Source organism: Sardina pilchardus, chromosome 15, assembly GCF_963854185.1.
Source record: "Sardina pilchardus chromosome 15, fSarPil1.1, whole genome shotgun sequence".
In the NCBI taxonomy this organism is placed as follows: Eukaryota; Metazoa; Chordata; class Actinopteri; order Clupeiformes; family Clupeidae; genus Sardina; species Sardina pilchardus.
Genome location: NC_085008.1, coordinates 29,043,013 through 29,061,050, shown reverse-complemented (window position 1 = coordinate 29,061,050; position 18,038 = coordinate 29,043,013). Strand labels below are relative to the sequence as shown.

The 18,038-nt window shown below is 41.0% G+C and overlaps 2 protein-coding genes across 2 annotated transcripts in view; both read left to right on the top strand.

Moving 5' to 3' along the window:
• The window catches only part of LOC134101728 (dimethylaniline monooxygenase [N-oxide-forming] 2-like), a 290,189-nt gene that overhangs the window by 41,876 nt on the left and 230,275 nt on the right, over positions 1-18,038 (top strand). The window lies entirely within an intron of this gene.
• On the top strand, positions 5,883-7,277 carry LOC134101623 (uncharacterized). Its single transcript, XM_062555328.1, has 3 exons — positions 5,883-6,488; positions 6,666-6,768; positions 6,946-7,277. The coding sequence occupies exons 1-3, from the start codon at positions 6,279-6,281 to the stop codon at positions 7,275-7,277; spliced, it is 645 nt and encodes a 214-aa protein (XP_062411312.1). The 5' UTR covers positions 5,883-6,278.

Genomic DNA, 18,038 nt, shown 5'->3' with positions numbered 1-18,038 from the left:
GTTGGTAGATGTGTTGGTTAAAATATTACATAACAAAGTGAGACACAACATTGAGTCGCGTAGACGTGCAACCAAGATGCACAGTTTAATTTGGCTGTATACAGTTTAATTTGGCTCTATGTCATGCACAGTTTAATTCGGCTGTATATAATGCACAGTTTAATTTGGCTGTATACAGTTTAGTTTGGCTGTATGTCATGCACAGTTTAATTCGGCTGTATATAATGCACAGTTTAGTTTGGCTGTATGTCATGCACAGTTTAATTCGGCTGTATATAATGCACAGTTTAATTTGGCTGTATACAGTTTAGTTTGGCTGTATGTCATGCACAGTTTAATTCGGCTGTATATAATGCACAGTTTAATTTGGCTGTATACAGTTTAGTTTGGCTGTATGTCATGCACAGTTTAATTCGGCTGTATATAATGCACAGTTTAATTTGGCTGTATACAGTTTAGTTTGGCTGTATGTCATGCACAGTTTAATTCGGCTGTATATAATGCACAGTTTAATTTGGCTGTATACAGTTTAATTTGGCTGTATGTCATGCACAGTTTAATTCGGCTGTATATAATGCACAGTTTAATTTGGCTGTATACAGTTTAGTTTGGCTGTATGTCATGCACAGTTTAATTCGGCTGTATGTCATGCACAGTTTAATTCGGCTGTATGTCATGCACAGTTTAATTCGGCTGTATACAGTTTAGTTTGGCTGTATGTCATGCACAGTTTAATTCGGCTGTATACAGGACAGGGGCACGGGCATGAAGTACAATGCACTCCAGAACGTGTGTCTCTGATATGATACAGAATTGTACAGTGTTTACTGTAAGTACCCAGCAGAAAATGGTAGACAATCAATCATACAGTAAGAGTGGCAAAGTCAGGAGCCATCCAGTCTGCCCTACCACTAAACATGGTGCCAGGGTTGATATCACTTACTGTTGTTTGTTTTGCGTCAACAGCCATTGATTAGAATAGACTGGATCAACAACAAAAAATAGTCTGGATCGCTGTGTGTGTACAAGGCGGCGGCATTGCCAGACGACATTCCTTAGAAGAACACTGTGGCCGAGGCGTGAGAGAGGCCTTTTTGAGAGCACTTAAGTTAACGGGAGAAAACGCAACAATCACTTTGAAGGCGACCACAAGTTACTGGAATTTGATATGGGTGGCTAAGATTAGTCAGAGGAGTTCAATGAACAGCAGGGTCAACAACACATGTCTAGACAGAAAAGAGCTGTTTCAGTGTAGTGGTCAATTTTAGGCAACCGTGTAGGCCACGCAGTTGCCGTTGCAGTCATATACATGCACTCTAACCTATTAATTCAAGACTTTTTTTTTTTTAGTATATTTTTTTGGGGCTTTTTTGCCTTTATTTGTATAGGACAGTGAAGGGTGAGACAGGAAGTAAGTGGGAGAGAGAGATGGGGTGGGACTGGGAAATGGCCGCAGGTCGGACTCGAACCTGGGTCCCCCTGGGCACTCGGACCCGTATGTGGTATGAACGCTGTAGCCTGCTGCGCCACAGCGCTCCCCTTAATTCAAGACTTTTGATTGGGTTGATCTGGCAACAGTTATTCAAGGTCAAAGCCATATCACATGTCTTGTCTCAGTTTTATGGCGTTCTGTTTTGAATGCTTATTTTTGGCAGTTTGACAAGTTTCCTCGCTACCTTGCGGCTATTGTAAACCTTCAGAGTGAAAGTCAGCTCCTTTGATCATGCCTCTCACGAGAACATGACGATGCAAAACGATGGGCCCTCCTCTGCGTAGCTTCTCAAGGGTTCCCACAGGTGTTTACCAAACTGGATGTACAGGGGGAATCACGGAGAGAACAATCGTACAGTGAGAACAGAGACCGAAACACACAGAGCCTTTACCTTTCCATGGCCCTTTTGCAACCATGCTATGTTCTATGTTCTATGTTCTATGTCTCCAAGTTCTTTTCTATATTTCTGATATGTTGCTCATTAGATCATAAGCGGCCACAGCAACGAAGAGAATGGACTGATTCTTTTTATTATTGTATTACATGTTCCAAACACTTTGAGCTACATTCTGTGTATGAAGGGTGCTATACAAATAAAGATTATGATTATTGTTATTATTATATAACCATGTTGATCTTCATGTTTCCATCTGCATGTGGCGGGCATATATTTGCCGGCAGTATTTGACCGGCTGCTGGCTTTGGTGAGGGGGATGATTGTCAGACATGTGAAATCAGGGTGAGAGCTATTTGCTCCTTGGAACCATAAAACTGTTAATGTAACATGTTACATTAAGTCATGGTGTACTGGTTAGCGCATCGGGCTTGTAACCGGAGGGTTGCCGGTTCGATCCCCGACCAGTCCACCACGGCTGAAGTGCCCTTGAGCAAGGCACCTAACCCCTCACTGCTCCCCGAGCGCCGCTGGTTGGGCAGGCAGCTCACTGCTCTGGGTTGTGTGATTCACCTCACTGTGTGTTCACTGTGTGCTGTGTATTCACTAATTTGGTTAAATTGGGTTAAATGCAGAGAACTGAATTTCCCTCACGGGATCAAAAAAGTATATAAAAAAAAATAAAAAAAAATAAAAAAAAATTCAACATCTATTTTTGATCCAAAATGTGAACCCCAATTCACCTGTTGGGGGTTATTTAATTACTAGCGTAATTGAGGTGAGTGTGAGAGGAGTGAGTCAGGTTCCATTGGAGGAACTGGGGAAGACCCTGTGTGGGAGGAGGGTGGGGCCAAGCTGGGGCAGGAACTCTGCCCAGACAAAGCTTGCACAAGGACAGAAATAAAAAAAGAAAATCAGTGAAAGCCAGCTCGAACCATGATCCCACGCACTTGAAATTCTAAGGAAATCCCAATTGTGGAATTCAATCCCTTGCCATGCCTTCAGGCCAGACAGAGTAATGGAAAAACCTTCTTTGGAAAATTGAAAACACTGCAAACTTTAATGGCTGCATGCTGTACTGAAATAAAACTATTATTGTCTTCCACAGACAGTGTTTCATTGTATGAATATCTGCAGCAAGGCCATAATTCTAATGTACTTTGAGGGACATATGAGTGATATTAGCTAGGATAACAGGGAAGGATTTTGATGCCAAGCAGAGTCATGTCAGACCTAGCTGCATACACCATGCAGTGCAGCCGTTTTGTCTGATTTCTTCAGAAAACAGGTAGTTGACTTTTCCCCTATATTTTAGGATGACCCCCCCCCCAACACACACAATTTGTGGGCCACAGTAGTTTCTCTGTTGTGCAAAACACCTATTACATGGAAAATGGTTTACTAAAAGGATGGCGTATAGAGGTGACGAAATAAAGACATTTCATCACAGAGAATCGTCAGGTAAACTCTGGTTTGACTTTCACAATAATCTTCTCTGCGTCATCACTTGCAGTGCCCGTTCAGACATGCCCTTCCTGTAGAAAACTCAATGATGCGCCTGAAGGTATCCTGCTCTAAAAATAGCATGATAGAGGAAAACATCATCCCAGCCAAGCATTCAATAATAAATACGGCATTGGGACGTTGTGTAAAATGCATATAAAAATAGAATTTGATAATATGCAAGTCTTGTAAACCCATATTTAGCTGAAAAAAAGACATAGACAGAATATCAAATAGTCAATATCAATTTGGACTACTTCATGGAAAATAAATGATAGAAATATTTTTGAATATGATGCCAGCGAAAAAAAGTTGGGACAGGGAATGTTTACCACCGTGCAGCTTCACCTCTTCATTTAACAAAAATACCTTGTCTAAAATACAAAATACTGCATTGAAAAAAATAAAACTGATTATTAATTTAGCATAAAATATACATACAATAATGTGTGCACCTAAAGTGTGTGTGTGTGTGTGTGTGTGTGTGTGTGTGTGTGTGTGCACTGCCTTGGAGAGTTAGTTCATTTGAGGGATGCCACAGAGGCAGTGCTTTAGTTCCCCTTCAGTGTGTGAAAATGAAAGCCCTCTGGAACAGGAATGCCAAGGCCAGTCATGAGATATGCTAAGGAGTGTGTGTGTGTGTGTGTGTGTGTGTGTGTGTGTGTGTGTGTGTGTGTGTGTGTGTGTGTGAGAAGAGTGCTCTGGCATTGGGCCAGTGAGGAAAGCCCTGCGTGGGTGTGCATGTGGGGGTGGAGTATTGTGATGCAATGCCAAACAGAGAGCGTTTCACTTGTGATGCAACCGCCACGGTAACAGCAGCGCAATAGAATTTCCCTCAATTGCAGCTTTTCTGTCCTGCTTTCTATGGCGGCTTATCAGCCACTCTCAGGCTGGCTTTAGATACTGCTTGTGTTTCAGTGGCCGTGAACTGCACATGCGCCGCGCGCGAGAGCTAACCTTGTTATGATTGTAATGTAGGAAATCCCTCCTTCTGTGCTGTACTGTTCTCAACTGTATGCATTGCACACCCACACAGCGTTTCAGAAATCGAACACTTTGTTGCTGATGTGACTTTCTTTCTGCCACCTGCATGGGCCAGCTCGTCTGATTTGAAATAACATGGATTCATGGATTCAAACAAATCAGAGAAGAGGAGAGATTAGTCCATTGTGATTTTGTCACTTCCTCTTGTAGCAATACAATTTCCACAAAGAGGGATTGTCTGAAAAGACCAAGACAACATTTAATTTTCCGCCTCTTATCTGCTTAACATTGTCATGTAATACTGTAATACATATGTTAGATTAAGTCCTGGTTCTCTCACTACATTTCCATACCCTGGCACCTGAGGGCCCCACAGACTATATATATGTATGTATGTATGTATGTATGTATGTATGTATGTATGTATGTATGTATGTATGTATGTATATACAGTATATTGTAGCATTCCGCAAGAATAAGCGGGAATTCTTTCTTCAGAGCTGTTTATTAATTCACTCGCACATTGATCATGCACACATGGGGCCAGACCCGGCCCTAATGCCCCTTGAATGCACCTCTGTACAAGGCTGTGCTGGAAGCACACACCAGGTAATAAGCACTCTAGTGGCTACAGAACACAGCCACAACATTCAAGGTAAACCATTACCGTAAACAACATGTGAAAATCAACAGTTATCAACATTAACATTCCGATATGCTTCGCACAGCATTGTGGGAACTCACTACTAGGGACTGCCTATGCTGGCACGCTACAATATACATGTACAGTATATATATATACGTATATGTATAATCTGTTTTAAATTGCATTATTTTTTATCTGTTTTTATCTGTTTTTCATTTGCATTATATTTTTGTAGCACTTTGAGATTGACCATAATATAAAGTGCAATACAAATTAAATGTATTATTATTATTATTATTATTATTATTATTATACCAGGTTTGCTGTTTCTGTTTCCTGGCACATGGGACTTGGTACATGGCGGTAGTCCAAAGTGCACTGACTCTCGTGACCTGAGTGATAACGTCATGGGTGAAAGTAGGACGACGAGCTGCACAGTATCTGTCTGTCTACAGTATGTTTGATTTCAAATGAAGAGATCTACTACAAGTAAAGAAATGGTTCTAGAGAGTATATTTGCACTAAATACAGTAGCTGCATGTTGCAGTCAGGCGTTGACATGAAATGTGATGGGAAGGAGAGACTGTAGTTGCAACTGTAGTGCAATATATGTGTTACAGTTGAGGCAATTAAGTATGCATGTTACCAAATTGTGAAGCCTGAATTCAGGTCTGAAATGAGCAGGGAAATGGCTGAAATCAGGCAAGGCGTTAAAAAACAATCGCTTAAGTCAGACAAGGTATTGCAAAGTTTGTGTAGCATAAACTGGATGTCCAGTCTGCCTGGAAGGCACCGTTGAGGGCAAATAAGACCGTTTGCACCCTCAGAACAGCTGCTCTGGTATGTAATCATGTTTCTATAAAGTCTGCTCACTGTACTGTATGCATGCACATGAGCATGGAGAAATCCTAATGAGGTTGCTAAGAAAACAGGTTGGCCTGGAATGAAGCCAAATGTACAGCCTGAGCTGTAGTTTCAGTCTCAGCCAACTTGTACTAGTAAACTGTATATAGAAGCCAAGCCAATAGAAGCCTAGGAGAGATGTCATCAGCACAAGCGATGCTTGGCATGCGGTAACTTGCTCTATGATTGACCACAGCGGGAGCTGAGACTTCCCCTATCTCGATCGTCTCTCTTTTGGCTGGGAGCCCAGTAGACGGCTCCTTGGTTTCACTGCAGTGTGTGGGCAGGCAGATAGGCAAGGCGTATAAAGGCTCCCTCCCGTCACTTCCTCCTGTGTGTGCACACAACTGATCAGGATGGAGACTCAGGTGTTCATGCCAGTCAAAGGGGATGCAATCGATCACTCTCAGACTTGCCAACATCCAGCGGGCTCCCCTCCTGCCAGACGCCCGGTGTGGTGCTTCTGCAAGTGGGTTATTGGGGTGGCAGTGGCGCTGACGGTGGCACTGGTGGTGGTGGTGGTGGGGGCACCATGTCTAATTGGATCCCTCTCCAGCTCTCTTCAGGTAATGGTGAAATGCTTCTGGGGGAGAGCATGAAGTGGTTAGCTCTTTGGATCGATGGCTGTGAACATGTTTGTGCTACATTATAACCACCTGGAATCAGTGGTTTTGAGTTATATTGTTTGTGTATAATAGTTTGATGTTTTTGTCTTTTTTTTTTTTTTTTTTTTAAATCTTCAGAACAATTCGACAGGCTGCAATGACAAAACAGAACATCTCAAGAAGACAGCTCCTTGCAGTAACAAGACAGAACATCTCAAGAAGTTGCACAGTTTCACAATAGGTAAATATTATCAACCAGTAACCATCAAATGTGTAATAATTATGATTATGGTTATGATGATTGTTATTATTGTTATGGGCACTACTGTACATCATGAATGCCTCGATAACTGTGACATGACTTGTTTGCATGGGAAGAACTCTGATATCTGTTTTCTGCATTATTGTTGTTTCATAGAAGAGGAGAAGGGTCTGTACACTGTCTTCAAAGTTCCAGAAGAAGGAAGGTACCTCCTTTATGGTGTAGTGCAAATTGAGGGGGATCAGCATCAAGAAAAACAAGCAGCCAGGGAAGTCAAGCTTTTCTTCAAAGAAAACTGTGAGAGTTGCAGTAGCCAGACCATTATAGAAAAGTCCATCCCCAACGGAACAAATCCTGAGATCTTCTTCTTCAGTGTAACAAAACTGTCTAAAAACTCGATAGTCAAACTGCAGTTTAACACACAGGAAACTGTGAAACTGCCCTCTTTTCAGGTTTATAAAGAAGAAACATGTTGCCATTGTACATAAATTAACCACACAAACATATGATCCAGATGTAAGGTGGAACCAGACATCATTATGTGTGTGTGTGTGTGTGTGTGTGTGTGTGTGTGTGTGTGTGTGTGTGTGTGTGTGTGTGTGTGTGTGTGTGTGTGTGTGTGTATGTGTATGTGTGTGTGTGTGTGTGTGTGTGTGTGTGTGTGTGTGTGTATGTGTATGTGTGTGTGTGTGTGTGTGTGTGTGTGTGTGTGTGTGTATGTGTATGTGTGTGTGTGTGTGTGTGTGTGTGTGTGTGTGTGTGTGTGTGTGTGTGTGTGTGTGTGTGTATGTATGTATGTATGTATGTATGTGTGTGTCCTTCCATTTTAAGATGTGTCTTTTATATGTGGAATGAAAATTATATTCAAAGCCATGCTTTGTAGTGCAGCTATTACTGTATGTCTCTGCCATTACATTTCAATGCAGCACCCCGTAAAACAGCCCTATAGGGTGAATTGACAACCGAATGGGTTCCCTAAGTTGTTTTGTACCGTTTGGTGACTGGTTTCAGCTCTGCGGTTAGTATGCAGTCTCAGTTATTGTGTAACTATTCAGTCTCACTGTTATTGTGTAACTACTTTATATTATTTAGATTTAAGTGCACACCTTCAACTTGACTTCAACTTCAACTAGAATTTAATAGAACTGAAATGCAATCAAATTGATGTAACACAATGTTTTCAAAATGAAAAATAGGTTGGCTAATCCTGTTGTTTTATCTGATTTGATAGCTAGTTTGGTTTCATGTGATGAACTTAGTAAACTTACTAAAAAACACATGTTTTCCTGACCACACAGAGGCTGTTGTCTTCTCTGGGTTAATGTAGCCTTCTCTGCTGTACATGACACCAGACTATAGAAAAACAAAACCCTTGAAATGTTATACTTTGAAACCCATCAAGAATGTATGTTGAATGTAACACGCATCATTTGTTAAAAGATGCAATGCATACTTTTTATTTGTTACAGTATCCAATTAAAGGACAACAATGTAGGAATCCCCCTTTTTATGCATTTTCATTGTCCTGGTTACCCATGTAGCACTACAAGGGTACCCCACGAGGAACCCAACAGAAATGTTATGCTATACCTGCAAGAGCTATAGCAGTATCAGTAGACAAAGGAAGGTTTCCGTGCTTCTGCCGTTTAGCAACAATACGGTGCAACCAGGCCAGGACAGATAATGTAAAGAAAAGGAAAGGGACGCCTTCTTCTTCATCTTTTTTTTTTCTTAAAGGTGCAAAACATCACTGACTAACATTTCGATGTGTACTTACAGCTTCATCAGTCATCAGAGTCCTCAGAGCTTCCCTCTTCTTCTCTATAGTAGTATCACTGTTACATAATAGTACAGTAGCAGGTGTTCTTGGCATGCATGGGCAATATCAGAGACTTCATTCTCCTTTTTTTTTTAAGTGAGGGTGGCATCCAGATGAGTTACAGTAGGTGTCATGATTTTAAGGTAAACAAAAGTACAACAATGGTACTTAAATACTGTATATTTGTAGATATTCTTTTGCAATAAATGGTTTCATGCACCAATAAAATTGAAAATCACAAATGAATATGGGTCTTTTGTAAAGCATTATAACTTCAGCCTGTTGCAGTATTGCTAATGAATAAAGAATAAATAGCCTACCGAGAATGAGTGAGGAGGTGGGGCTGGACAAAGACATCTTCTAGGAAATGAAATGGAAATACCACTCGTCTCTCTCATGTCTTAAGCCTACGAATGTGTGGGATCTGTGGAAAGGTTTGTGAGCAAAGATTTGTGATGCATTGATATATTACATCAATCAGTGACTGGGACTGAATCAATGATTCAATGTCAACAATTTCTTTTCAAGCATCATGCAATGTCAACAAATGCTTTTCTCAGTTGCGGTCACAGGTGAGAAAGCTGACAGCAGGTTCAGTCACTCATCAGGCCAGGTGTCTAACTAGATTATCAATGCTGCATATGGTGGCCTCTACAAGATCCGTTACCCATGGCAAAGCCGAGTAGAAAAAGGTTAAACTGATGGTTAGGTTATGTACTCCAGAGTTTCGCACGAGAGCACAATTTGAATTTGAATTTGCTCAGCGAGTCACTCTTAGCCTAGAAATCTAGACGCACCCTAGCGGCCAAAAATATTTTTGCCTAGTGGGATGGTCTAGGGTTGCACCGTTGAGGCCAAGCCTGCGCTAGGCTCCAGGCCAGCCTAGCCAATCAGAACGCTCTATCTGAGTCCTTGAGCCTGCCTTATAGGCCAGTCAATCTAGCGTTTGACCCATAACTAATTGCAATAGTAATCATTCCACGTTTTTTGTGATCCCTAGGTATATCTAATTAACATATCAAAAATCTACCCGTTTATATTTAGTGGAACATACTTTTTTTCAATGTCAAAGGTAGCAATTTCCAATGCATTTTGCCATTGGGATTTACTACTGGTGAAATGGGCAAAATTTTAAACTATAGATATCAAATTGAAACTTTCACAGTTGTTTACTCACATTAAGTCAAAGATTTTTTGTATTGCAAGTTTTCTGAAATGTGATGTTTAGATATGCAAATGAGACCAGTTTTACCTAAATATGCAATAATTTGCATATATTTCTAGAAAACTAAATCTGAACAATAGGTACAGTCAGCTTCAAAATAATTGCTGCATTTTGCTTCTATATTGGATACCAAAAGCCTATGCAAAGGGAATATTAGATATTACTTCATATCACCTCAGAAATGAAGAAATCAAGTCAAGTCAAAATCAATGCGTTTCAATGGAAGTACATTATAGAACAAATGATTTTCAATGATAAGGTATGATGGAAGTATCTCAAGTCACATGCCAAGTCACATAAGGAAGATATTGACCTTTAGACAACATATCAAGTGAGTTGGCATGCACTGAGATACTTCCATCATACTATATCATTGACAATCATTTGTTCTATAATGTACTTCCATTGAAACGCATTGATTTTGACTTGACTTGATTTCCTCATTTCTGAGGTGATATGAAGTGATATCAAATATTCCCTTTGCATAGGCTTTTGGTATCCAATATAGAAGCAAAATTCAGCAATTATTTTGAAGTTGACTGTACCTATTGTTCAGATTTAGTTTTCTAGAAATATATGCAAATTATTGCATATTTAAGTAAAACTGGTCTCATTTGCATATCTAAACATCACATTTCAGAAAACTTGCAATACAAAAAATCTTTGCCTTAATGTGAGTAAACAACTGTGAAAGTTTCAATTTGATATCTAGGCCTATAGTTTAAAATTTTACCCATTTCACCGGTAGTAAATCTCAATGGCAAAATGCATTGGAAATTGCTTTGACCTTGAATGAAAGTATGTTCCACTAAATATAAATGGGTAGATTTTTAATATGTGATGCAGGAGGGTTTAAGGATCAATAAAAAGTATGAACCATTACTATTGCAATTAGTTTAAGTTTTGGCCCTTTTTTGAGCTAGATTAGCTCACCTTCGGCTTCCGATATTGACGCCAGGGGGCTGGACCATGCGTCCTCGTTCGACAAGTTGGGTGTGAGACCGTGTTGCACAACCATGAGAAAAACAAAAGATGGATGAGGCTAACGAAGCGCGCTCGTTTGAATCGGTTAGACTTGGGCTTTTCTTTGAAGGTTGAGCAGAAAGAAGCACTCAAGTCATCCGTTTTAAAGAAGGATGTATTTGCCGTTTTGCCGACCGTCTACGATTGGTCACAAATGCTGGCTTATTACGTGCAGAGGCAGTTTGAAAGACAACTGTTCATCCCACCCACAGGCTTCAGCTCTGTGAATGGTCCGACCCCAGACTATACATTTCTGTATAGTTTGGCTTGCCAGGCTAAGTCACTCTGGCAATCAGCAATGATGCTCATTACCACGTGCCGTTGGAGCCGAGCTGCACCAATCACATCAGTGTATTTGATCAAGGTGGGTCAGAGGCGAGCTGCACCAATCACATCGGTGTATCTGATCAAGGCGGGTCAGAGCCGAGCTGCACCAATCACATCATTGTATCTGATCAAGGTGGGTCAGAGCCGAGCTGAACGGAGGACGAGAGCACTGTTACGACGAAGTCTGGAATCAGTCAGTAAACATTGGTCGTAGTATTATCCTCCAGTTGCGTGCAGTGATATTTTCAAATGTATGCTAGGTGCCACCCCTTGAGATAGGCCATGTCCATTACTCATAGCCAGACCCTAAATCCTGAAAACAGCATCGCAGGTGCATAGGCCTCTGACGTTCACCTACAAAAAAGAACCAAAACTGCCATCTTTGTCCACATAAGGAAAAGTGGGTGTAATTGAAGCTAACTACCTATGGCAAGTTGCATTGCAAGTTAACTCCGGGGTAGCAAAAATAAAAAAATTGCAGTGGCAATGTACTGAAGACCACAGGAGCCACTCGAAGGCAGAGGACAAAAGTGTATTGAGCAAAAAATCTGCATTTCAGACCTCTTTGTACCAGTGAGAGTTTAACCAATGCAATAATTCAAAACCCCCATGATATCAAAGATGGCAGGTTTTTTGTAGATGAACTTCAAAGGTCTATTAGCTGAGTCATTATGAAGACCGTATATGAACTTACTGTAAGTGACATCCCACTCTTAATCCATAGGGTGGATATATTATGTCGGTCCACCCTTTGCAGCCATAACAGCTTCAACTCTTCTTGGAATGCTTTTCAGAAGGTTTAGGAGAGTGTTCATGGGAATTTTTCCATCAAGGTTTATTTAAAACCACATACAACATTTCGACCCACCAAAGTGCCTGAAGAGTGCCTGAAGAAGACCCTGGTGGGTCGAAACGCTGTATGTGGTTTTAAATAAACCTTGTCGGTTTTGGAGTCTCAGTGTGCGGACATCTACTTTCCTTTATCACTGACTAATTCATCCTAAAATAACCTTCATCTATTCAGAGCACACCTCTTTCCATTCTGAGGTGGCTTGTCCATGCCTGTGGTGAACATCATGAGTCAGTCACCGGATGGCCAATTATCCGCCCATGCAAATGGTTCCTCTAAGTTACAAAATAAATTGTGCAATGGTCCAGCCACGGTCCTCTGAAAACATAATTTTTCAAGCCTAATTGTGGCGTCTGTGTTTGGATGGAGTGTAGTAACTGAACTACACAGCAAGGTAACATTTCACCAGTTCTCCACCACAAAGGTCAGCTGACATCCTGTGTCTTAGATACACTGCAAATTCAAAAGAGATACAAATCAAAATGAGCGTTTTCAAAATTCTATCTGTCTGTGAATCTATATTCACATTCAGTGTGTTTATGATATCAAATATCTTTATTTATTTGGCTTTTTATCCAAGGTGACCAACAGATGCCAATTAATTGTAGGGCCAATTAAGGGCATAATCCTGGGAATCAAACTCACAACCACCGAATTCAAACCCAGCTCCTTGACGACCACAGCCCCATGACAGCTACAATTTCCTCTTCCAAGTTTTCATCAGGGTTTGTTTGTACTGTATGTGTGCTTGTCTGTCTGTCTGTCTGTCTGTCTGTTAGCAAGATAGCTCAAAAAGTTATGGATGGTTTGATTAAATGACCCAGGAAGACACGATTACATTTTGGGAGTGATCCGGATCACCGCCTGGATCCAGGAGGTGGTTATGTTGTAGTGCTTTTCTAGTCATAATTAAAATCCTAAAATCCTAAAATGATCAGTGATGAGCTGTGAGACATGTACTGTATTGGCACCTGTGAAGAGAAGGGAAAAGAGTAAGAAGAGGTGTGCTGTAAGGCTACATTAACACATGACCTGCTATTTTCATAAACATTTCACCCTCTTCATTTTCAAAAACTACATCGAGCACACCTGTCAGTTTTCAGAAAAGTTTTAGTCGATGGTGTTGAATGCTGAACTGAAGTCAATGAACAACATTCTCACATACGAATTGTCATTTTCGAGGTGGGCCAGGGCAGAGGGAAGTGCTGTAGAGATGGCATCCTTTGTGCAGGAGAATTGGAAGGAGTCCAGTGTGGGTGGTAAGGTGAGCCACGACCAGCCTCTCGAAGCACTTCATGATGATGGGGGTGAGTAGAGTACAACTGGATGGAAGTCATGGCTTGTTGCAGTGGAGTGTTTTGGCACTGGAACGATGGGGGTTTTAAAGCACGCGGGGACAGCTGCCTGGGCTAGTAACAGATTAAACATGTCAGTCCAAACCTCAGTCAGCCCAAGGATACCAACACCAGCCTTACGCGCATTAGTCCTGCTCAGTGCTGCACACACATCGGTGGTGGAGAATGTGAGGGGCTGGTGATCTGCAGAGACCACAGCCTTGATGGCCACCTCCTTGTTGTCCCTCTCAAAGTGGCCATAGAAGTGGTTCAACTCCTCAGGAAAGGAGGTGAGTAAAGTAAGTAAGTAAGTAAAATGTATTTATAAGGCACATATAAAATACAGTTTACACTGACCACAGTGCCGTACAGGCGCAAGTTATGAAACGGCAAAAATAGATAAAGATTAAAAAGAACAAATTTAAAGTAATATAAAAAGTAATATAAAATAAATAAATAATAAAAAAATTGCAATCATACACGGACAGGGAACGCCAGGGAGAAGAGGTGTGTTTTTAGCGTAGATTTAAAACTGGTCATGGAGGAAGCATCTCTAATGGGGGGTGACAGCTGATTCCACAGGTGAGGTGCAGCTATTGCAAAAGCTCTATCGCCTCTTTGTTTGAGTCTGAGCGTGGGACGTGCAGAAGACCAGGATCTGAGGGCCCTGCATGGGGCTGATGGAGATGGATGAGGTCTGATGAGTAGGTTGGGGCACCAGACCATTAAGAGCTTTAAAAACCATCAATAAAATCTTTAAAAAAATCCTGTGCTGGATTGGCAACCAGTGGAGCGAGGCTAGGATGGAGGTAATGTGCTCCCTATTTTTAGACCCAGTCAGCAGTCTTGCAGCTGCGTTCTGAACCAGCTTTAGGCGAGTCCCAGGTATAAAGAAATACAGTAGTCCAGCCGTGATGTAGTAAAAGCATGAATTACTTTCTCCAGGTCTTTAAAGGGACACTTCACCGATTAGCATTAAGCTTTGTATCTTAAACGTACACTATGTAGTTTTTGCTCTCATCTAGGGGTTAAATTTGATTTTGCATGCACGCTCTAGCGCCACGCATTTTCAAATGTGCGTTGCAATAGAGATCGCTAAGACATGTGACCAAAGTCATCAAAACACAAAGAATTATGGGTACGTTTGGCTCGCCTGATGCCAGCCCATGTAAACTAGTGGGTCTGGGTCTATGATCTGGCATGATAATAATGAAAACTAAGCGTGAAAAAATTGTGTGAAAAACAGTTATAATCTCGCGCTTCCTTAGTGCTGCTATCCAAGCCATTCCTCGCCTTTTTGTCACCTCTGAAACATGACGTATACTATTATTTTTCCACGCTGGAAAACTATAAAAGATAAGCTTCATGTTACTCTATTGAATTTTATAACACAGCAGGTAAACGGCATTTCGACAACTGCACTTCGTTGTTCCCGCACGTCAGTAAAACAACTTAATTTTGGGGCACCTATTCCCAAAATGCGTTGCGTTTTACGTCACGTTCTCAATCTCTATAATGACTAGAGCTACGGGAAGTTGAATGGGTCGAGATTCATTCAAGATGTCTTCTACCACTTTTCTTTCCGGTGATGATGTAAGTTATTCCAAAGTTCTTTGAATAATTTGTATGATCTTGTATGAGTAATTACTCCTCGAGCAACATAGTGAATTACTTTGTCATGCTTATATTGTTTACATTAGCTTACTATCGTAATATTAGCATAGCAGCAGCTAACAACTTGACATGACAGTATAGGCTAATGCTTGTATTGCTCTAAAGGCATGAACTATGTCACTAAGTGCAGTGCTTGTCTGTAGGTTAAGTATGACCGTCTTCATGCTGCTTCTCTGTGTAACGCGAAATGCAAAAACGCGTTTTTCCCTAGCGGTAGTGTTTAGCGGTAGCGGTAGTGTTTTATGTCCCTCTCGGCAGTTCATATTTTTCTATACACCGGAGAGACATGGAAGCCTTCCTGTGAACGTCCCTTTCAATGTAAATGCCGGGAAGTGATTCTTCGGCCAGTAGGACAAGTCAGATCATTGGCATATGTTATTTTACACCAAAGAGGATCTATTTATGAATGAAGACTTTGACTTGAGGTACTAAAACACTTAAAATCCTACATAATGTACCTTTAAGAAAACCAGTCATGTTTTTGAATGGTCGTGCATCATTCCCTCAGTTTGCCTTGAGATGGGAGAAATAAGGATTTTAATGTTGGACTTCCTGCTTTCAATGATGTAAAAATCATCATTTTACATCATTGAAAGCAGGAAGTCCTATTCATGGGTTTCATTGAAATCCGTATTTCTCCCATCTCAAGGCAAACTGAGGGAATGATGGAAGACCATTCAAAAACATGACTGGTTTTCTAAAGATACAAAGCTTAATGCTAATCGGTGAAGTGTCCCTTTAAATGTCAGAGAGGGTTTGAGGTGTCGGTGACAGGAGGGTGAAGTTAGTAGTTTTGTCATCTGTGATGGCCTGGATGCCTTACCGCATGCGTCGGGGTCAGCGTTGTTCTTGAAATTATCCTCCATCGGTAGCTTGTGGTTGTGCTTGGCATTTTTGTAATCGGTTTGGGTGGTGACACTGTTGATGTCAGAGTTGATTCTGTCCAAAACAGAGGATGCATTTCACCCGGCAGCTCAGGCTGGAAACCAGCAGATCTATCTCCTCTGTTTACTGCCAGAACCTTTGGCTCCAATCAGAAACGGCCATACTCTAGTCCTGGTACGCTATTGGCCGGTGACGTGACGATAACGAAACTTAAGCGACGCAAAGTACAGTAGAAACAAAGCGCAGCCTCCCCAGACTAATGTTCAATCTTAAAAGATCGAGCTTAGTGTGGTGAAAACCAGACTAATGAGTCTCCAGTCAAGCGTTTTCAAAACGCTGCTGAAGTGCCAGCTCAGCTCTCTCTGGCCACAGTCCTTACTGCAGGTCTGATGACATCTGATATTGCCATATTTTGGAACTGACTGGAACTTGCAAGGATTTATCTCGTTCTTAATCTTGCCCCCATGCACAGTGAGGAGGATGGCAAGAAAGACAACATTTCAGATCACTATTGGAGAGTTACAGGAAAACTCTGTTGTGGCATGTTTACATGTACGTGTTTGTGTGTGTGTGTGTGTGTGTGTGTGTGTGTGTGGTTTCTCTCTATCTGTTGTATAAGAAAAGTTTCATGTCACTAAGGTCAGGAATGTCCAATCAGTTCTGTATTGCTGCAATTCACCATCATGAGGAGATTGTGTAAATCAAAAGTGGATAAACACAGGGACCTTGAAAAACATCTGTTGTCACTTGATACAACAGCGATCAGAGTACGCACTGTAACCATTGTGTAAACAACTTTAGACCATAGAGTAGTTGTTATTTTGGACATGTTCATCTATAAATTGTAGGACAAGCTAAAATTTGGTGGACTTTCCCATGTCTTCATGCTCTTTGTTCATTGAATCATTGCTCCTACTGTATATGCTGATGATTCTTGACAACTGGTCACAGTTTTTAATTCACATTTCTGCGCCAGGAGTGACTGTGAGCTTTCTGTCATACTTCTGCTTCTATGAACTCCATAAAAGATCTAATAGTGTAGAAGCGGGTGCACACATCTGAATATTTAAAAAAATATCTATCTCTTAGGTGTACTGTGGCGATACAGATTAACCTTGGAATAACGGATCCCTTAATGATTTTTCTGTTGGTGATCTGTGATCTCTTCTGTGACTAATTTCGTTCTCAAGATGTCTCAGACTGAGCATAAAATACTTTCCCCATGTAGCTACTGTAGCCTTATACCAAAGCCCTGGCTTGGAAACCACAATCACACACACAAAAAAAAAAACATTTACAGTAGGCTAGTGCATTGACCTTTCTCCTCCTCAGTCTCCCTCTTGAACCAGTCAGGCAACACAAGCGTCTGTCGATACCCTATTTAATGGCTGGGAATGCCCGTAGAACTGTAAAAAAAATATTTTAATTTTAGAGACAAGAATGCTAGTCCCTCCCTTGCACAGTAATTGGCTGTGATCTGTTAGAAATACTCTCTCCACTTCAAAAGCATGGTTCTTTCACTGAATAAGAATGGTTCTCAGTTAGCATTTTAGCCCAACCTGCTGGCCATTACTTAGCACCCCTTGACAGTTACACGAACACTATTAGGAACACGCCAACCTTGAATTTCCCCTTGGGGATCAATAAAGTATCTATCTATCTATCTATCTACCTCATTGGTAAATTAGCTTATTTGTCGCTTACGCCAGAAGTAAAGAGGATTCATACCTTTCTCCTTCTGTGAGTGCATTCATTCAGTCAGACATTGTCAGCCTAACATAGGTTAACTTAGCATAATTAACTAAAAGTGGTTTAGACCAGTTAGCTTATAGCTACAGTAAAAGGAAGCTATAGGCTAACTTTGGCATTTGGTCCTTGAAGACCTACACAGAGATGTGAAGATGCCATTTAGCATCTTCACGGTCTCTTCTTGAACTGTGAGCTTACACATTCCAGTCTATGGTGATCCCTAACATGCACATCCTGTAAATTAGGCTACTTAATTTCTCATAGTATTCTCACATCATATTCTCATCAGTTTTTATGGGCTTTGGAAAAATAAAGGTCAGCTAAGTATTTAAACTATAACTATATCTATACAAATGGTACTGT